This window comes from Eimeria maxima, genomic scaffold (genome assembly GCF_000499605.1).
Source record: "Eimeria maxima Weybridge genomic scaffold, Emw_scaff553, whole genome shotgun sequence".
NCBI lineage: Eukaryota > Apicomplexa > Conoidasida > Eucoccidiorida > Eimeriidae > Eimeria > Eimeria maxima.
Window position 1 is genome coordinate 1,167 of NW_013566594.1, and position 21,746 is coordinate 22,912.

The 21,746-nt window shown below is 52.6% G+C and overlaps 2 protein-coding genes across 2 annotated transcripts; one reads left to right on the forward strand and one right to left on the reverse strand.

Annotated features, from left to right (window-relative positions):
- Positions 1–205: 205 nt before the first annotated feature.
- On the reverse strand, positions 206–9,460 carry EMWEY_00037220 (grb10 interacting GYF protein, putative; the record flags this gene model as incomplete). Its single annotated transcript, XM_013482223.1, has 10 exons — positions 206–277; positions 484–627; positions 863–936; positions 1,399–1,443; positions 1,560–1,607; positions 1,756–2,428; positions 2,696–4,468; positions 4,750–7,574; positions 7,849–7,951; positions 8,099–9,460. The coding sequence occupies 10 exons, from the start codon at positions 9,458–9,460 to the stop codon at positions 206–208; spliced, it is 7,119 nt and encodes a 2,372-aa protein (XP_013337677.1).
- Positions 9,461–19,679: 10,219 nt separating this feature from the next.
- EMWEY_00037230 (serine/threonine protein phosphatase, putative) lies at positions 19,680–21,365 on the forward strand (the record flags this gene model as incomplete). The annotated part of the gene is made up of 5 exons (XM_013482224.1): positions 19,680–19,781; positions 19,946–20,128; positions 20,706–20,765; positions 20,944–21,019; positions 21,259–21,365. 5 exons carry the CDS (start codon positions 19,680–19,682, stop codon positions 21,363–21,365), a joined length of 528 nt encoding a protein of 175 aa, XP_013337678.1.
- Positions 21,366–21,746: the final 381 nt, after the last annotated feature.

The window sequence follows — 21,746 nt, forward strand, 5'->3', positions numbered from 1 at the left end:
TCGGAGAGAGAGACGCAGACGCAAAACAAAAAGAGATAGCCGCAACGAAACAACGGTCCGCAACGCCTTTGAAAACAGAGGCAAGTTATTAAAGCGACCGACACGAATGAAAAAAAAAGTCAGAGGGAACGAAATATACGCATAATTGGGCGAGGAAAGGAAAGCCTAACACCCACTTCGGCATGCCTACCCAGCAAACTTGGGTCTACAGGGCGCCCCTGCGGTTTCTTTTTGCGGGATCTTCCTTTGCCCTGGATCGCCTCCCAGTTTGTTGCTGCTGAGCCGCAAAGCAAACAAACATACCATGCATGCGCAAGCATGCAGAACCGTATGCAGATCAGTTTCACCAAAATCACTTTCACCAGCATTTTACGCCCTGAAGGCAACCGTGGATTATGCACAGTGGGCAGTCTGTCTACTTGTTCGCTCATGTCCGCTAAGTCCAATATATGCTGCAGGAGAATAAGGAGGAAAAAGACAAACCGACACACTCTGTGGCCCCCCCTTGTCGTCCTGGGGCCTCTTATTGTATTTGTCATTCGTCAAAACGAAGTTCTCGGCGAAAAGCCGCAAATTTTTGTGGCTGGGAAAACTTTCCTGCAGAAACTCCTCCACTTCCAGCGGGTTCTGAAGTGTATACATGTACAGCCCAACAGCACACACAAACAAACAAAATACACCTCAGCACTGCACTACAGCGTATTAGCTACAGCACCTGCTTGCTACTTACGACACACACCAACGAACACCACAAATAAACGGCATGAAGGGGGAAATGTTACGGGACACAAACAAGTGAGACAAAGCAAAGCCAAAGCAGCGAGAAGGTTAAAAGGAGTGCATGTCGCAATGGTCTCCTCACCTCAATAGTGGCTAAGTACTCCAGGATTGGGACGTCCAGAGGCAATTCGCACTCGGCCAAGAGACTGGTCCACTCTAGAGAAGAACAACACAGACAAAATGCTAAAAGCACGTTTTGCATCTGTGGCAAGCATGGCAGTAGATCTGCTCAAAAAACCATTATCTCCAAACGAACTCCGAAAAGCCAAACCCATACCTTCAGCCACTGTGTGTCGTCCTCCTACTGTCTATGTCACTCGTGTTACACGCCTCTACATGGAGCCCTGCCTGGCCTACTCCATCCCTACTCTGGCTTGCCTCTTGTGTATTTGTCATGCGTTTTTGTTTCTGCTGTGCATATGGTCTCGTCACTGTTCCCCATTCGCTGCCTTTGCCCAAGTAGTGCCGCTAAACGTTTGCTACACCCCCACAAATGCGAACTCTAAGCGCTACGCCCATGCTGCAATCCCCAACATAATAACAGCATAATTGTGGTTAACTATAATCATACGACAGTAATAACCCCTTCACTACTATACAAATACCCCCTATCCTTACCCTGCAACTGTGCCGCGGCCCGTTTCGGTCCCTCCTCAGTTGCTCCTGCTGCAGAGCAATGAACAAGCACAACACCGAAGTGGCCGATAACCACTAAACGCCGAATGAGCAACAGTAGCAGCAACAGGAGCAATGTTTGCATCAGCAACAAAGGGCCCTACCAGAAGCTCCTGCAGAAATGGAGGGGAAATCCGCATCCGGCGCCCTTCCTGTACATGCAAAAGAGCAGCTCCAACCCGCGTATATGCATGTGTGCATGCACGCCTAAAACCCTGACCCAACATAGGCGCAAATTGTTAGACCTGAACACCACAGGTTCAGTGGTCTGAGCAAGCATACGCTCAGTAACAAACCTACCTGCAGATGGGGCGCCCGGGCCCCTAGCCGCCGCCACTACGTTCTTTTTCACAGGAACTCCAGTAGCAGTTCGCTGCAGCGGCTGCTGCATTTGCTGCTGCATTTGCTGCTGCTGCTGCTGCTGCTGTTGCTGCTGCTGCTGCTGCATGGGGGTGGGTGGGGGTACAGAAGCAGCCAGGCCCTTGGGTGCCCCTTGAGACCACGCTGTCGCGCCCAGAGGCAGAGCTGTATTGTCTTTCTTGCTGTGGGCCGCAGCAGCAATAAAGTCCTGAAGCGATTGCGTGTTGCCCTTCAGCTTGCCCTTCGTGCCGGATCCCCCCTTGCGTGTGGCGGTGGGATTTGCTCCTGCCTCGGCGCCCCCAGCCAGAGAGGGAGTTCTCACAACAGCAGCAGGGGCAGCAGCTGGTGCGGATCCTGCTGCTGGTGCTGTTGCAGCAGGAGCAGGTGCAGCAGCAGGCGTCAGGGTGGATGGGGTTGCCGCCCCACTGCTGAACGTATTCGTTGCTCCTTCAAGCAGATCAGGAAAGTCCTCTGATGAACCCACAGAAGGGGCCCCAGGGACGCCCAAGACCGCCGGCGTGCCCCAGCTTGGAACGGTTTGTCCATTGCTGTCCTTCCGCTGCAGCGTTGCCCAGCGCAGACGCGCAGCAGCTGCTTCCTGCTGCTGCTGTTGCTGCAGCACCAAAACGCAAACGCAAGACATGCACGCATTGGCCGACAGGAGCGATAACACCAGCCATAGTGGGAAAAAAGGAAGCAAAAGCAACGGCTCCTACACCAAGCGCGCAAAGAAAGACTTGCTGCAATTCATACGCCAGCGGGAGAAGCGTGCTGTGGAGGCGCGGGAGCTCAATACCAAACGGCAAGAGCACCAGGGGAAACAGCGCTGCAGGCAACTTCAGGAACAGCAGCAGCATCAACGAAGTGTTGCAAGACTTACAGCCTTCAGTGCAGCTTCCTCTTCCTTTCTTCTCTCTTCAGCCTCTCGCGACTGTTCGGTGCTCTGCAACTCCATCACTTCTTTCAGAGTTACATTCGGCCGGTTCGCTGCAGCAGCAGCAACAGATACCCACGGAGCCGGGCCCCCAAGAACAGGTCGCCGCGGCTGCTCCCCCGATGCACCTTCTGCAGTCGCACGCTTCCCCTGCTGTTGCACTTGCTGCTTCTCTGGCTGTGGCTTTGGGGCCTTCGCCTCTGGCTCCATCTGCCTACCCTCCTGCTGTTGCTTCTCTTGCTGCTGCTGCTGCTTTTGCTGCTCCTTCTTGCGCTGCCCCTTGTGACCTGCAACTTCCCATCCTCCCTTTGCTGCTTCCGCTGTAGAACCCCCAGCAGCAGCGGCAGCAGCCGGGGCTTTCGCCTTGCTGCTGGTAAGGGCCGTTTTTTCCTGAGGTGCTCTTGCTTGCTTCTCTCGGGCATGCTGCGGCTTCTCCTGTTTCTGTTGCTGTTGCTCCTGCTGCTTCGTCTGACGCTGCTGCTGCTGCTCTTGCTGCTTCGCCTGGCGCTGTTGCTGCTTCTCTTGCTGTTGCTGCAGCTGCTGCTGTTTCTTGTCCTGCTGGTGCCTATCTTTCTCTGGAGGCTTCTGCTGCTGCTGTCTATCGTGCGGCAGTTGCTGCTTTTCTGGCTGTGGCTGCTGCTTCTCCTGTTGCTGCTTCTTCTCCTGCGGGAGCTTTTCCTGCTGCTGCTGCTGCTTGTCTTGGTGTTGCTGCTTCTCCTGCTTATCTTGCTGCTGCTGCTTCTCTGGCTGCTGCTGCTTCTCTTGCGGATGCTTCTTTTGTTTGTCTTGCCTGCACGACTCCTCCATTGTGGCTGCCCACTGCTTAGGTGCAGCAGTAACAGGCGCTTGCTGCTGCTGCTGCTGCTGCTGCTGCTTCTGATCAGCATCGATCGACGTAAACACCTGTTTTGTGTGTGCTTGCTCTTGCTTCTGCAGCTGCTGCAGCTGCCGCTGCGCTTCTGCCAATCTATCCGCAGTCCAGCTCAGGGCATGCTTCTGTTGCTGGAGCTGCTCCTCCACCTCCTCAAGCGGCTGCTGCTGGAGCTGCTGCGGCTGCTGTTGCTGCTGCTGCTGCTCTCGCTGCTGCCCATGTGGGCCACCAATCCCGAGAAGGTTTTTGAGGGTTGAAGTCATCTGCGCTGCACGTCCGACCACAAGCCCTTGCTGCTGCTGCTGCTGTTGATGCTGCTGCTCATGTTGCTGTTCCTGAAGCTGCTTCTGTTGCTGATGCTGCTGATGCTGCTGAAGCTGCTGATGCTGCTGATGCTGCTGATGCTGGTCATCGGCGGGTCCCCCGAGAGACGGGCGATGCATCGCATCCGCTGTCTGCTGCTGTAGCATGAACATCTGCTGCTGCTGCTTTTGCTGCTGTGGCTGTTCTTGTGCGTGAAGAGCACCAAAATGACCCATATCCCCTGCAGCTGCACCAACGCGAAGCTGCTGCTGTTGCTGCGGCTGCTGATGCGGCAAAGACAGACCCGCCCGTCGCATCCACACTTCCCATGCGGCCGCGTCATCTGCGCCGACGGCAGCAGCAGCAGCGGCAACAGCAGTCTGTGCTGTTGCTGCTGCCACAGACATGTCGTCAGCAGCACCAGACACACCCGAAGACGAACGACTCTCCGAAGGCTCCTCCAGCCCAAAACCCCCTCCCTCCGTCTCAGTCACACCCAGGGTCCCCCGGTGGCCCCCCCCCCAACCCAGTGGATGCGGTTGCTGCTGCATGCACAACAAACGCCGATGAAAGGCACCATCTCACCACGTCAATAACACACACTACCACGCACCAGCAGCAGCAGCACACACACTGACAGCCGCCGCCGTACCCACATAATAGCCATAGCCGGTGCGACCACAACAACAGCATTCGATTCACAGTGGCAACAGCAGACGCTGCACAGCACTAGATGCTCCACGAACAACAGAACCAGCACCAGCTGCGGCACCAGACACCGCAAAGACGCATGAATAAGGCAACGATGTGCTTAGTATCTGCTCACATCCCACAAACGGAAGCTTGGGGGCCCTGCGGACGCTGGTGCTGCAGCTGGTGTGGGCTGATGTAGGCGTCTTTGCTGCTGCTGTTGCTGCTGCTGTTGCTGCTGCTGCTGTTGCTGCTGCTGGTGTCGCTGTTGGAGGAGTCGCTCGCGCTGTTGTTGTTGCTGCTGCTGTAGCAGCCGCTGCTGAATCCCTTGTAAGTCCGGCAGCGCTGTGAAGGGCTGAGGACCCCCCGCAGGGTAAATGAGGCCAAAGGGAAGCCACGGCAGCAGGGGGTCCCACTTCATCAGGAGGTTATCAGCGAAATAGTTGCGCTGCCACCAGCCGTGCATATCTTTGCTGCTGAAGGGGCCCCGCTGGGTCCCGCTCGGGTCCTTGTAGTACCAAATGCTGCTGCTGCTGCTACTGTTGCTGCTGCTGTTCAGCGGCACACCCGCATCCATCATCATTCGCTGCAAACTCTCCACCGGGGGTCCCACAACCTCCTGCTGTCCTTGAGGTGCCCCAACCGGCAGGCCCCCCAACATGCGGTGGATGTCACGCTGCTGCTGTTGCTGCTCTTGCTGCTGCAAGGCAGCAGCAAACAGGTCTACACGGTTTCCCATGGGGCCGGGAGCGATCGGCGGCCGCTGAGGGGCATTATATGCAGGCAGTTGCTGCGGCTGCTGCAGCTGCTGTTGCTCTAGCAAGGCCTGCTGTTGCCGTAGCCGCGCCAAAGAATACGGCCCCTGCAACCCTGCCTCTGCCTGCTGATTGTCTGCGTGTTGCTGCTGCTGTTGCTGCACTGCAGCAGCAGCAACGGCAGCGGCCGCAGCAGCAAGGCCTCCAGGCCCCGGCAGCTGCAGCCGTGTGTCCGCAACTGGATGCTGCTGCTGCTGCTGCTGTTGCTGTTGTTGCTGCTGCTGCTGCTGTTGCACTGCGTTAGCTGCCATGAACTGGGAAAGAGCTGCTGCTGCAGCAGCCCGAGCGGGGGCACTGGAACGCACGGAATGTACTTGTGCTGCCAAGGCGTGCAGCTGCTTTTCAGTCATTTCGCCATTTAGCAGCCGCTGCAGGGACGTCAGATTGGCATCCCCCACCAGATCCTTTCTGCTGTTGCTACTTCCTGCTGAGGCAACCGGGCCCGGTGCCGCCACTGCTCCTGCTCCTACTGCTGCTAGTGCTCGCTCCTGCAGGGGATGAAGATCCGCAGGCAGTTCTCCTCTTTCTAAAAGGGACTCCACACGCGAAAAGCTACATGGAGGCAGTGAGGCCCCTCGCTGCTGCTGCTGCTCCGGTGCGCCCGTAAACGAACGCTGCTCTGGATCCGTTTCAAGACTAGGCCACGAACGGGCAGAACCATCCCCTAGTTGCTGCAACATCAGTAGCTGGTGCTGCTGCTGCTGAGGCTCTTGTTCCTGTTGATGCTGTTCCTGCTGCTGTTGCTGCTGCTGCCGGGGCTTTCGTCTTATGATTGGCTCTTCATTCCAAAAGGCCGCGACAGAAGGCAAATCCGGTCGTTCGCGCTGTGCGAAGAAGGGGTCTACGGGCTGTTGTTGCTCATCCTCCTCTTGCTGCTGCTGCTGGTGTTGCTCTGCATGCTGCAGCAACAACTGCCGGGCGTCCGGTTGAGCCCAAATCTCCTCTCGTCGAGGCACCGGGAGCGCTGATCCGCCTGCAGCAGAACTTTGTGCTGCGTCCGCTACTCCTTGCATCTGCGAAGATTTGACAGAAGAGGAAAGAGCGGCAGACAGGGCAGAAAAGTTGATGCCAAAAGGCTCCTGCTGCTGCTGTTCCTGCTGCTGTTGCTGTTGTTGCTGTTGCGGTTGCTGCTGCTGCTGTGAGATGTGGAAGCCTGCAAGCTTCTCCATTGCATCCAAGCCAACGGCCTCACCAGCAGCTGCTGCTGTTTTTGCTTCCGTATCCCTGGGGAGGTCTCTAGGAGCTTCTGATCCAACAACCCCATCGCCTGCTGCTACTGTTGGTGCTGCTGATGGGTCATTTGTTTGCTGGTGCTGTTGCTGCTGCGGAAACTGGCGCTGTAGTCCTAGTCGCTGGAAAGCGCTATCGTCTGGTTTTTGAGGTTTTGCTGCAGTGCTTCCTGTAGAAGCAGCAGCAGCGGCAGCGGCAGCAGCTGTCGCCGCTCCGTCCTCTGCAGTCTCTCGTCTCGAGGAGGTTCGGCTACTGCGTGCTGCAGTAACACCCGTGCGGCCCCACACCCCACAGCCCGGCGCCGGCACCCCTGGAGTTGGTGACGGGCCCTCCGAGTATGCGTCACCCTCTCCTCTGTGTCTCACATGGTGTTGCTGCCTGCTGCTGCAAGTGCTGCTAATGCTTGTGTCTGCCCCGTCTCCTGCAGCTGAGGTTCCCCATCCGGGGAGCCCCCGCTGCGCCCCTGGTGGCCCCTGAGAAGGGCGAGACCCCAAAGAGTCAGCAGCAAACAGACCCACTTCAGACCTCGTGAACCGGTTGCTGAAGTCGTGGCCGCGGGACGATGTAGTGCTGTCTCCATCCCCACCCCCACGCTGCTGCTGCTGCTGTAGACTGTGGCCCCACAGCCTCCGCCCGCTATCGCCTGCGTACCCTCCTGCACCCAGGGGCTGCTGCGGCTGCGGTGCCCCCCCCAACTGGGGGCCCCCATGAGAATCAGTGGAGTCCCCAAACAGACGTCGGCTGAAGGACGCTCGCGTCTGCTGCTGCTGCTGTTGCTGCGTGCTCCCTTCCCCGTCACCGGCGCCTGCAGCCGTGCGGCCAAGGCGCAACTGCAGCGGAGAAGGGCCCTGCGAGAGGCCGCCCCCAGAAGTATCGGATTGTTCGCCAGCCTCAGTAGCAGCATCTGCTGAAGCTGCTGCAGGAGCAACAAAGACACAAACAAATACGGGGAACAAAGTAAGGACAACAGAGCCACGCAGAAACGATGCCGCACACATGCTGCTATCCAGACTGTCTGTCCCTATGTCCTCTGGCCAGACATCCCCTCTGATGTTTAATAATCTCTTCCCCTAACCTTAACTTATCTCCCATTCTGTTGTTTGTCTCCCCCCCTGCTGTCTAATTGTGTCTCTATGTGCTTCTGTTCGGGCTCATCATGTTCGATGGCCCCAGCTCTGCCAACCTCTCACCTGCCCCACGAACCATCCACGAACCTTGCTGCTGCTGCTCCTGCTCCTGCTGTCCTGGCCGTCCATATGAGGCGGACCGTTCGCCGGCTGCAGACATTCCCTCCTGCAGCAGCATCACCCAAGCAAAAATTGGGGCAGGCTAAATGAACTACAGACGAAAGCTCCCTACAATATGCAGGACGCCGTCGATGCGGTTGCTGCAGAGGCAGTGCTTGGAAGTGTTTGCAGCAAATCGATCGGTTTCGCTTACTGGAGGTGGTGCACGAGCCCCTTGTCTTTGGTGGGGCGCCAGCTTCAGGGACTCCAGAGAAGCAGCAAAGAACGCAGCGGGGTGGTCGGGGCGATGGAGGGCCCTCACGGCCTTCACCTCTGCTGCGTCGGCTTCCCGCTGCAGCAGATGAACTGCCAGCATTTTCTGCAGTGAGTACACATGCTCTTGGCGTGCTGGAGACGGCGGAAGCTCCTCGTCGTCATCTGCTGCTGCTGCCACTGCTGGTGTTGCTTGGTCGGGTCCTGCAGCCCCCTCTGTAATCGTTGTTCCTGCATCCTTGGAAGAGGGAGCAGAGGAAGAGACAGAAACCGACCCTAAAGTGGCCCCCATAGCAGGTGTGTCAACGCAGCATTTGGTGCTGTCGTCACCCCTCGTTGCTGTTGCTGCTCCTGTTGAAGCTGGTGCTGTTGCTGCTGCGACTGCTCCTCCAGTTCCTGCCGTTGCCCCTACTCGTTTCAGTCCCCACAAAGTCAGCCGCCGCTGTTGCTGTTGTTGCTGCTGAGACTGCGGCTGCTGTGGCTGTTGCTGCGGCTGCTGCTGCTGCTGCTGCTGCCGCTGCGAATCTTGCTGCTGTTGCGTCAGGTTTCTCGTGAAGACAGAAGCTGCTGTGTCATCCTTTGGAGGCGCAGAAGAGGGGGCAAAGAAACCAGCAGCAAGGGTGTGGGGTGTAGGGCCCCCAGTCTGCTGCAGCGTCGAAGGGGAGGACTTTCCCAGAGACAGCCGCTGCTGCTGTTGCGGCCCCTTTACACCCGCCGCAGCAACTGGGCTTCTGCCGCTGCTGCTGCTGCTGTCGTCTGCTGCGCCGGCAGTTGCTGTAGGGATATCCCAGCGCCTCCTTGTTGGAGCTGTAGCAGGGCTACTACTCTTCGCTGCTGAAATGTCTGCTGCTGAAGCAGCAACGACTTTTGCTGCTGCTGCAACAGGTGAGCTGCCCCCCCCTAAGCCTGCCAGCAGGCCGCCCGGGACTCCTATTCCGCTGCTACCGTGCTGCGGAAGTGCAGTACCAGCAGACCCTTCAGCAGCAGAAGCTGGAGCGCTTCTGCTTGAAGGGCCCTCCCGCAGCATCATCGAACCCAATAGCGCATCTAAGGTCTTAGGGCGGCTCGGAGACGCTCCAGTAGAACCTGTAGGGACCCCATGTGCCCCCACGCCAGCAGCTGCACTACTGTTAACACCAGGAAGTCCCCTAGATAACGACCCCGGCGTCCCGCCGAACCCTCGCCTATGCGAAGTAGAAGCACCTAGAGAGCTGCTACCGCCTCCGCTGCTGCTGCTAGCAGCGGTAGCAGCAGCAGCAGGGCGCGCACGCCCCACTCCCGCTGCAGGCCTCGGCTGGTACATGTTGCTGCTGTTCCAATCGGTGACACCAGGCCGTGCTTCTGCTGCGGAGGTGGCGTGTGCTGCTGCAGCTGCTTCCGCTTTTGTTGCTGTCTCCCCTGTTAATATAATGCTTCCGGGGCCTGTGTCTCTATGGCTGTTGAGGGGGAGAGTGGCGCGCTGAGGTTGATACCGTCGTACTACAGCTTGATGCTGCCAACGGAAATTCTGCTGTTGCCAATACCTACGGCAGCAGCAGTAACAGCGGCGGCGGCAGTAGCAACGGCGGATGCGGCCCTAGAAGCACCCCCCACAAGCGCCCCTAAGAGGCAAGGCGAGTGCAGCAGCGGAAATAACAGCAAGGGTGGGTGCCAACGAAAGGAGGAAGAGATAGGAGGCGGTTGGGAAGAAGAAAGGTATGTTGCTACGGCAGCAGCAGCAGCAGCGGCTGCTGCTGCTGCAGGGCTGAGAGTGTCTGCCAGGGGCCCAGCCCCTGCTTTGTTCAACTCTGTAAAAGTGAAGGGACTGGGGAAACAAATATGACTTGCTGTTGCTGCAGCAAGAGGCGCTCTACGCACAGCGCCCACAGGCCACAGAAGGAGCGGAGGAGCCCGAGGGGTACAGCGGGGCCTTAGAGAAGCAATAAAGGGAGGTATATGAATCAACTGATTTCTACTTTTTTCGATTTTTCCTCTTTCCCACCTAATTCACAAGCTCTTTTTCACTTCACACTCCACCGCCTCTTGCAACCGACAGTAGTAGTAGCAGCAGCAGCAGCCGCTGCCGCTGCTGCTAACAGCAGCAGCTGCTGCAGCAGCTGCTGCAGCGCCGTTGTTCTGGTGCTGCTGCTGCACGTGTCTGCTGCAGGCGCCTCGAGGCATTCGAACTCACCTCTCTGCCCCTAAACATACGTATAAACTTGGTTTAATTTATTTAATACTGTTGCATTTACTCAACACCGCTATCCATAGAATTAAGTGTCCCTGTGTGTCGGCGTGTGCATGTACATTATAGTCTGCTCTGGAAATGTTGTGTTACCTTTTTCTTAGCTTTTTTTTAAGTAGAACGCAATAATTGTACCGCTCTTGAACACAAACTCTGCAGTGGTGCTGGTCACCTTGGAGTGTTGAAACCTCCAGGCTCAACACCGGTGCAACTCACGCAGACAAAATCAACAAGTATAGAAGAGAGATCTGTGAAGAAAGGCAAGTCCAAGACTGGGAGTTACCCTAATTTTAATGCGCGTGTGTGCTACTGACAGCTGACTAAGTATTAACAGCTGTCTGTGGTGCCGGCCGTACTACTGTTACTGGTTGACAGCGGAGCAGTGTAGCACAGTCTGTGCTGGCGAGTCTCGCCAAAGTTGGAGCATGAACCCTTAACCGGCGCTAGTATGCAAACGGTACGCAAGCAAAATTCTTAGCAACTGCCTGCAGTGTTTGTCCATTCAACAAAGAAGTCTCATTTGTGCTTGTATATGCGGCTGTGTCGTGCCGTGATTGCAGCCAACTGCGGTGCAACGCAGGGCAAGCCGCTCCTTCTCTCACAACTCCACGCGATTCGCCGTTGAGCTCAGGAAATTAGGATAGTGGTGAAGGCAGTTGCATTTGGTGAACTCTGGCTGGAGTATTTTGGCTCGCTTGCCTCTCCTGCTGTTCCTCGAGCACGATCAAGGAGCGGAAAAGCTCCTACTCATTACAGAGGCGATGCGGATAACGGCGAGTAATGCATGAACCCCCGTTAAGATGGTCTTCGGAAGGCTGCTGGTTTGGGACAGTCGAATCCCGTTGGGACAGTCCTACGAAAACAGCTGTTTTGGGGTGGTCGATCCCATTATCATCTGAAGAACAGCAGAAGTGGGTACAATTGAAGGCAGAGTCCGTACATGTATTAATTAACACTAAGATGACACCGCAGTTAGGACGATGCTCTCTCATGAGGCCAGGTAGTTTGAAAAGCTGCAAAAGCATCGCAGAGAACTCCAACCGTTTCCCGAGTATCCCGATTGCGAGAAAGAGCTATACGCGGTCTGGTGGGGAGTAAAGAACTGTCGGTTTTATGTATGTGGCACACGCTGCACTGTTCATATCGACCATAAATTCCTCACAAGCCGGGCGAAGAGGTTTCATAATTACAATTATAGAAGGGGTGTTGAGTGTGACTGCTCGCTCGCCCAGTACGCCTTCACGGTAAAATATACCAAGAGCATCACCAAGGGTTGCATACGCGCTCTCCCAACGTAGTACAAGCCAGGCACTGTGTTCTGCACCTGGGTTTTCACTCTTTTGTTATGGTTCCCTTTCCTGTTCGAAATTTGCTCCCATCATACTTCTTTGATACTGATGCTGCTGCAGCTATCGCAATGTCAAACAATAGGCTACAAGTAGAGCAACGCAGCATGGACCAGGTCACTTTTGGGACTAGATGAAGCCTGGAATTCACCGACGGTATGCTCGATCTTCATTTTGTAAGGGAGTTTTACACTAAATCCACGGTCATGCGGTGGCAGGCCATGGATGCTTCAATACAACGGTGGAGCGAGTGACACGGTCATGCTTAACGTGGGTCTCTCAGCGGAAGGATTCTCTCTCACGTTTCCAGGATGTTAGCAAAAAGCCCACCCGACGATCTCAAACGTGGAATCGTGCTGAGCTCTCTGGCTCCCGAACGACACTGGACGGTAGGATTGCACTGTCGGATAACCACCAGTCGGAAGCTACGGCACCTACCACATAGTGGACGGGACCCGCATGTATGAACATTTTGTCCCTTGTTTTAGTTCATTTACAACAGATGGAGCGTCTCAAGTATTCGTCAGTCTTCATACATTTTCCGGAAAGTGTAATCGCTGTCAGGGATCCAAAGTTCCTTAGTGGCGTGGAACGAATTTGTAAAGCTATATTGCATCGACCACAACATGACCATCCCAACCTGTCCTGAAGCCGACACTGAAACCTGTAGTTCACGTTGCGACTCAGTATTCAGCCGACGTTCTCAGAATGCCTTGATTCTGTCCCTTGTGCGGAATGCATTTACAGTACAGCTGTTTGCTTCAGACTCCTTGCTCTCCAGCTTCCCTGGTCTTGATCGAGACACCATCCGCATGCCTGACCTTAAACTGCAGCTTCCACAGGCTACTCATTTACGTCCGCACATAGAAGGTTCCCCACACTTCTCGCAGCACCACGGAAATAAATGAGAAAAGAACAGGAACACCAGGCAGTCAATAACGACAAAGGACAGTCACCAGTTACTTCTAGCCCAGGAAACTTGGACCTTGCCGATTTGCATGCCACTCAACGCGTTAATGCGGGACAGCTCACGAAGAAGTTCGATGTAAGCTGGGTAGGATGGGTAGGACCTTTTGCCGTTTGTTCACGGGAAAATGCATTGGCCTACGCCGTCGGTTTGGAGATCCCATCGTACGACAGTGCAGCTTAAGGTTGGGACTCACCAAGTCACGGTAATCGTTGTAATTTAACAACCAAGGATACCCCAAATGCGTCGCATTATTGGTGCTTTTATGAGCCAACTATTCATATCTAGAGTGCGTACTCTGCCTACGGCTAGCTTTAATCCGTATGCCTGAACAGCCTGGAACTTCGGCCAGCATCAATGCGACGGGCGAACAGTCAAGTCATCAATACATGCGCTGTTTCGTTATTTACCACAAAATAAAGTCGAAGAGGCAAACGAACAGGCAGACTCATTGTCGCAGACGTGGAGTTCCACATGTGGAACGCCGTCCACAGACGTGAAGTTCCCCGTGTGTGTCAAATGCTGGAATCGTCGTCTGCGCAGCACCTGCAACATCAGGTCTTCAGCCACGTAGGAAATCAACTCTTTGCCTAAGTGCTGGAGGCGGTAATTAACGGATAGGAAGTGGGCGGATAAGGAGGAGGATTTGCCGTACGGGCACTGAATGAGCGGAGCAGCAAAGGCAGCCGAAAGCCACCTGAGTTGCTCATCAACAGGAGGAACTTACAGTTCGTACCTATCTTCATGACGTAAACAGGCTCATGGGAATGGTTGCTTCGTGTGCGACGGAGGGGAGCAGATACTGGATAGTCTCTACAACGTTACCAATTATGTCTTGAGTGGGCAGTTGAACTCCTACCCTGGCATAGTACACACGCGATGCACAAGCAAATGCCTACAGTGTTTGGGCAAACGACCAAGAAGGCTTGCTTGTGCTCGTGTGTGGGGCTGCAATGCACCTTGAGTTGCTGCAAACTGCTTTGCAACATGGCAGGCCGTTCCTCGTCCCACAGCTACAGCGCTGGACTGTGGCCCTCCTGACGTTCCAAGAGAGAAGAAGTACAGTTGCATTTGGTGAACTTTGGAAGGAGTATTTTAGCTACCTTGCAGTTCCAACCACTCCTCGGATAGAATCCATTAATATCTCGTTACACCCACGCCTTCGCGGTTGCCTTAAGGCAGCGGTTCTAGTAAGGCGAGCTGGAGAGGCGGTGCCTCTCTATCCCGGGTTTAGGAACCCTGTATTGCTGTTCACAAGATACCTTTAGCCAAAGAAGAGGCTACTGGCTCTTGGGGAAACTTTCATAATAATCGTTCTGGAGTTGCTGCAGGGCGCAACGGTCCTGCCATGAGAAACGAAGGTCTCTCATCAGAAGGAAGCTGTGAGAAGGTCTGTCAGAGGTGCCCTAGCGAACCTATCGATGTGTGCATGCAAGCAGAGCTAATTCTGTAGACAGGGTTTTCAATCTTGGAGCGTGGCAGTCGTGAGTTACAGTCGAGTCAAACGATGGAAGACTTCTTTAAACGCACGTGATGCACTATCCAGCTTCCAACGTTTCGCAAAAGGCAGAATAAGAGCCTGAGTCTGTGGCAGTTTTGGAGTGGCAGAACAGGAGTTGCAGCAAGGCTTGCAACACTTCCAGCATTGCTGAATATGGGGGTATCCGCCTTGGGCTGATCTTAGCGGGGCTGGCAGAGCTCCTAAGGAGCTGCTTCGTATATGCGATCGTAAGCATCTCATCTGAGTTGTAGGTCTTTTGGCTACCCAACGTAACCGCTAAAAGGCACTGTCGGGCACATGTTACTAATCTGCACAACATACAAGCAACAAGCAGGTGCTTCTTAAGCTAAGAAGTATGCTGCTGCTCCTGCGGCAGCTACAACGTTTGCTGCAACTTTGAAAACAAATCAACCGAACGCGCTGTTACCCCAAGCAGCATGCCTTCTAAATTACTTCACTCCTGCTGTATCTGATCATGCCGGTTCTGCCCCCTTCTTCCTGTTTGCATTCCAGAGGGTTATTGTTCTTTCGCCTGATTTGTAAAGCGCATCTTGTTTCTTGTTATACTATTCGTCGTTTACACCTTTGGTGTAGGCCTTGCCTTAAACACACCGCTCCTCACGCGAGATAAAACATTCTGGTGAAAATTGGTAGACCGTGGATGCATTCCAGTTTTGTCCGTAATGACACATGTTGTGCCGTCAAACCCTGAACGGTGAGAAGATGTTTTAGCAGCACACAACAAAGCAAACACTCGAACCTAGACAAATCCTAAGACAGAAGAAGGAAGAAGCATGAGAAAGAGAAATAGACTAAACTTCGCTTGGCTAGGTCTATTTCTGTGAACTAGGCAACAACTTCCAGGCGGAACAAAATGGCTTAGAAATCTACAAGAGTGGGAACGCGACATAAGAAGCAAATATAAATTGTGTTGACTAAAACGTAGTTAGCTTAAGTAAGGCATCCAGCACCTAGTTGCTTTCCAAGAAAGCAGAGGTAAAACACGGAAATGTCTGTTGGAAAACGCATCTAATATGTTAACCCTTCGACAGTCAGTATCTCCCTAGAATTGCTCCATTGTCTACTTATTTAAATATCATTTGATCATTTTTGTCGCTGTTTGGCCTTGTGTTGAGAGTTTCAAACCGTATATGGTGGGGTCAGTCTTGCAAGCACAGCAAAGAACCGATAATCTCTGCTCTGAGGGGTAAAGCATTTGCCAGCCTGTGTGTACTGGGCAGTTACAGCACGAAATGTGCATAAATGAAGCTTGACACTCTTACACATGTGAAGAAGCGAATATGCTTGTCTGCGTCAAAGGAAAAGAACTTGAGCTAGTTAAGTACGTAAATAAGCACGATTTAGCTGTCTTAACAGTAACGGAACTAAGCTGCCGAAACTAGACGCTGCGCAGGGTTTCTGTTTGCTGTTTCTCTGGATTCCGCGGGGAAAAAACATTTTCAGTTCCTTCTCTTCTTTTCGTTGACATTTTCCCATGAATATCGCTTGATGGGTGGATATTCCTTCCACAGCAACTGGCAACGCACAGTTACCTTCGACTGGTGCCTGATCTGCTCTTGCATTCACACTGTGGGCATATTTCGGATGAAAACCCTTTGCAGAGCTTCTTTTTCTCCTAGAATATGAAAAGAAATAGTATTTCAATTGCCCAAGTTTGTTTGGCTTGAGTTTCCATGTACCCGCTTTGCGCCTTCCGACGGACCGGGGAGGTCACAGGCGGACTCATTTCATCCACACAGCAATTGACTTCCATTTTCCTTTTTATTCTATTCAATAACAAAATTTAATATTTATTTTTTCAACATCAGGTGTCTTTGCATTCGAATCAAGTTTCCCGACCCCAAGTCGGCATGCCAGATGCATGCACAGCTGCAGACCAGCTTCATGGAAGCCAGCGGCTAAACTGAGAGTAATTGATCTGAATGCTCTTAAATAAAGGTATTATCTCTTTTTAGGAATCTTTCTCCCTCCCACTATTACTCTAGTGGGCATTCCAACAACCATTAGTACCGAACGCAGTGTTGCAGTGTGTCATGTGGCTGTTGTATTGTCTGCTACTGTAGCCTGAATGCATAAAGGAATACGAACAGCAAGCTAGAACGCTTTGTGCTGCTTACATAGACAAACATGCAGACAAACGGATAAACAGATAGATAGACAGACACCTAGGACTACACCCGACAGCATGCCTCTCCTTGCCTCAATAGCTACGCAAGAAACACGTTCTTTAGGCGGCGTTTTGCCAGCTTAGTTTATTCTTCTGCCTTCTTGTCATTCAAAGCAGTGGGATAGTTGCTGATCCTTGGTTCACCTTCCCGCTGAACGCCAGACACGCTGCTTATCTGCTGCTCTCCATAATGGAGCCTCGGCCTTTTGTCTTCTCTCTTGAAAGAAAACAACTTATGCCCCCCGTGGGCCCCCCGCAGCCCTCAAACCGCCGCAGCGCAGCAGCTGCAGCTGCAGCAGCAGGCACCATTAAAGGCATCATAGAAGGCAGCGATCCTGTCGTCTGCACGCACATACCCAGTTGTGCCCCAAGCAAGAAATGTACAGGGACTAAACCCCCGCCCAAACACCTTCAGTCAATCGAGATGTACAAAATACTGCAGCCATCGACGCTTGAAACTTCTTCATCACATCAAGAAAATTGTTTGGCTGCCCTGCCTAGTGTACCATGTGGAGGAGGGGAACAACAGAGGCCTCCTGCATATGCAAGGGAGCCTTCTAGAGAACATACGGTGAGAGTGAATGCAACTGTAGGCGGCAACCAGAGCTGCAAGTCTCCATCAACGGGTGATGGTGATGCAGCAGAAGCAGCTCGTCTTGAGACGTGCCCATGGGCTGATCCACCGCCGAAGGCTTTTGCCCCCTTGACTTACAGCAGACAGCAGTACCTCCAGAGTCAGAGTTCAAACATCTTTCGGCCTGCGGCCGATCCGGTGAGACACAGGAGACACCTTCAGTTCGGTTTGCTTCTGTTTGCTTGTGCTGCTGGGTTCCTTTGTGCCGCTTACTCCGATTCTCTCTGCCTCCGTCTGTCTACTCTCCTCCCTAGCTCTTGGTTTAACGGTTTCTATGTCTGCCTTGGTAGCGCTTTGTCTCCTTGTCTCTGCCACCCCATATGTCTGTTTAACTGTCTGTCTCCTGGTCTCTTACTGTATTTGTAAATCCTGAAGATATATAGTTGAACCGCTCTCCATCTCCATCTTCATCATTCCCTGTCTATTCGTTTCCATTCCCTTTCGGCTGGTTCACTGTTTCTTTTTCTTTCCTCCTGATCGACCTTTTCTTTCTGTCCTTTTCCCTCTGCGCCTGTCACTCTCTGTGTAACTCTTTCCTCCTCTCTCTTTGTCCGGCTCTCCGCGATTCTTTGTCTCCCTGTCTTGTACAACTTGTGACTCCAACCTTCTCTGTCCTCTTCCCTTGGTTTCTTTCCAACCTTAATCCCCTTTCCATCTGCCCGTTCGCCTTACTGCATCACTGAACCACTTGGCAAGTTGCCTCCAATGAAGACTAACACAAAACAAATACAGGCAACCCCCCCTTACAACTTTCCAAGTGTACATATAGTCCGCGACACACACACACACACACACACACACACACACACACACACACACACACGCTGCTGGCATACACAGGTCGAGCCAAAGTCGAATGCAAGTTCTTTGAGGTACCTAGCTAGCCTGAGCTAACTACCTGGCTAGCCAGATAGACACCCAGCTAGCTAGCCAGCTAGCTGACACCTGGACAGATAGCTGACCGCTTTGCTGCCGTTAAAGATTCTGGCCTCCCTGTAATGACTCATGTGTACACCCGCCTCAAGAAGACCTGCCTCGTATGAAAGTGGCCTGATACCCCCGTGTGCAGTAGCGATGGCAGTGTTTGGAGACGCGTTTCAAGTACCAGTCGGTTCGTATTTGTTTTACTGTTAACTGCTTGTCTCTCCTTTTGCATCGCCATTGTGCCTGCTGCGGCTTGCTACAGGTCGAACCCCCCAAAGGCAAACGGCGTTACCCAATGCCCACCTCCCCCAACTTTATTGCCTTCTGCCCTTCTCCCGATGATTAGAGGAGTCAAGAGGTGTACGTACACCTCAGGGAGGCGGCATACTTGAGGTGTGCATACACCTGAACGCGATAACGTGGACATGGCTGCAGCAGCATTGCAGCCCATCCGATCAAAAACACCTGAAGAGTTCCTTGTCGCTGTCTGCTTAGTAGATAAAGGCTGCACCTGGTGTCGTAGATGGTGCTGCCCTTGCTGTTCCTGCTGCTGCTATTGCTGCTCTTCCTGCCGCTTCAGCTCTTGCTAGGGCTGCTCTCTTGCTTACTTGTTCTGTTGCTGCTACGTATTTGATGATTGCTGCATGTGTGTATGAGCAATCGAGTCCTTGACACGGCTAGCAAGCCCCTACTCTCACTCTATTGGAGTGTACAGAAAGCCTACGAGCGACGCACAAAAGACAGTTGGGTTGGTACAAGACAGATTCTTGCTTACCCAAACATACACCTCTTGGGTTCTGTTTTGCATGCATGCAGTGCATGCACAGAACTACTTGCATGCATATGCACACAAGTCTGGATGTGTGCAGGCGTGTAGACTCATATATATCCCGTGGTGTAAGACGGGCAAATATGCCGTTGCGTAAGTGTTACCTAACACAAAGGCAACTTCAACCTGTTGAGATATTTTTGATATTTTGCCGTGCACACACGCCAACACAAGTGCCCCTTTCCATTAGGTGAAACACCATTGCAACAGTAGCAGCAACCATAGTTGGCTTGCACTGTAGGCTCAACACACAGAAAAGCCACCCGGTTACCCTCCTGTTGATAGCAATGTGGGGTACGTGGGGGGTCACCCGGCAGGTATCGGTGAGTGTAGACACCTGCAGCCGCGTTTTCCACAGCAGTTGCCGAATCCTGGGCAGAAAGGAAATGGATGCATCTTAAAATTCAGAGTAAAACAGTTGGAGGAACAGCAACGGCTACTGCAGCTGCTGGTGGTGGTGGTGGTGCAATTCCTATATTTTCTGCTGTCCCACAGCAACGTCGTCAGCGGGGGGGTTGTTTCCCTGTGATGCTCTGCCGAGGATTCTGCGCCTTCGATAACAGTTTTTAACGACTTCCAGAAGAATCAGCTGTGTTTTCTTTCTTTACCACAGAAACGTTGGAAACGGACGAAGCCCAGTAGCCAGCTGGGGGGCCCCGTGAAAGGAGTGGGGGGCCCCTGGGGGTTGTAGTGGTACTCCCCTACATTGTGACGTTGATGACTATGAATTACTTGTAAATATATGAAAGCGGATAATTAAGCAATTCTATTCTTTGATAGACTTAGAACTGGTGTTTGCGGAGGCTTGGCGAGTGTCCGTACAACCTTGGTGTCTGGAGATACGTGAGGCAGTCGAACGATTGCAACAGGTTCTTTGGAAAACTTTTCGCCTATTAATTCAACAGGACAATGTTAATTAAGGTTGAATCTTCTGAATTTAGGTTCCCTGGGGATGAGGACCGGACGAAGTGGTCATCTCCATTCACCTTCGCCTTGATTGCAGATCCTCAGGTTCGTTCCGTGTGCGTTGAGACTGTTGTTTGCTGCATTTTGTCATTTCAAGCAAATCCTTACGAGCCTTTTCAGTGTAAGCATAACAAATGGAAGCAGAAGCAGCCGCGGATGCCCGTACACCGCCAGCATGTCCGTAAATGCATCCTTTTTGTTGTTCCCAGCTGGGGTTATTCAAGAACAACAATTCTTGGAGTGAAGAGCTGCAACAAGCCAAGGAATGCATGGAAGCAGCAGCAGCTCATGAGCCCCAACCTGCGTTCATCTTCGTCTTAGGTGACCTTGTGCATGCACCCGTGCCTGCGCACAACACAGGCTCCAATGCAGCTGCAATTCGAACCGTCCGCGTAAGTCAATTAAGGCGAACGAGCTGCTGCTTCCCAACGTTTGCTGCTTTTACTACTATATGCTGTAACACGCTGCTGATGCTGCTCCTGTCGAATGTGCTGCCTTCGCTGCACGCGGTTTTCACGTTTGCTGTTGCCGCTGGTTGGTGTTGCTGCTGTTTGCTGTTGCTGCTCCCGCTAACGGTTCCGCTTCGTCGACATTTTCCGATTGCTGCTGGATGGTGGGTGTCTGACAAGGAGCAGATAGGAAGGAAAGATATAGTTATTGCATAAATACAGATTGAACATAACTATTGGAGATATCAGCAACAGCAATGATCCATCATCGGAACTCTTAATTTTGCTTTGTTCTTGAGCTTCACATGGTTGTGAAGTTGCCCCCACAGGCATCCGGTGATGATACAAATATCTAGACTTGAGTGCAAACATCCTCAAGAAAAAACTTCAACAAATAGAAATTGTGCTGAATGTGCGCCTGTTCATAGGAAATGTACTTGTTGATTAGGTTTACGGTTTATTTGAAGGAAAACAAACATTTCAAACGCTGAATTCTGCGGTGTATGTGCACCTGCTGCAGGACGAGCAGGCGAGGGACCTCAAGGAGGCCTTAGACAAACCCAGCAAAGAAGTACCTGTGGTAAATATAAAAATAGTAATGCTTAAACTATTTTATGATTACAGTAGTACGATAATGCTCTCCGAGCGGCAATTATAGCACTGCTTCCTGTGTTTTGCCGTTGCGTCTGTTCGTTCCTACATCCGTCTGCTGCTGCAATTATTTGACGCTGCTGCTGCATTCGTTTTCTATTCTTTAGTTGGTCATTCCTGGTAACCACGATGTGGGGGAGCGCCCAACTTTGGCTTCAATAGAAGACTACGAAAATATTTGGGGTAAGGTTTGATAAGGAGAGAAAACACAGAAAACATTGCATCCAACTTGGGGAGTGTGCAAACTTCTCTGCAAATGCGATTTGTTTCGTGTTGTTCCCTGCTGAAAATGAACAGAGTGCAAATTGCTGCGTTTGAACAATAGAGGGGAATGGGGATGCATATTCTGCTCCACCATCAGCCGTCATTTCTGTTCACTTGGACTTCTTTGTAAGTGTATGTGGGTATTTTGTGCTGAACAGGGAAAGCAAACTTCAGCTTCTGGTTTGGAGGTGTTAAATTCGTAGCGGCCAACTCCTCTCTCTTCTATAACGACAGCGCTTCCCCACAAGCAGCAGAGGTAATCTAAACCCTATAATCTTGACCGTAGTTCAAAACCTTCGACCCAAACCCTAGACTCCGTGGTATATTTAGTTGTTAATCGGATAAAAATAATCTAAAAATGCTCTGAGCAGCCTCAGAGGCTGTACCACAGCTAGTTAGCTGGCTAGCTAGCTAGTTAGAGGAAGGATAGCGAGGCCTTGCACACGCTGGGGAGTCTGCAGCATGTAATTATGGCGAATTCGGATGGACTAGTTGTCTTTTTGCTGGATTCGTGTTCTGAAATAACAGGAACATTTTGCTTGGATCGAAGAAGAATTCAAGGACGGAGCCGCCAAAGGTGCAGTCAAGACTTGTACACAATTCCTGATTGCATATATAAATATATATATATATATATATATATATA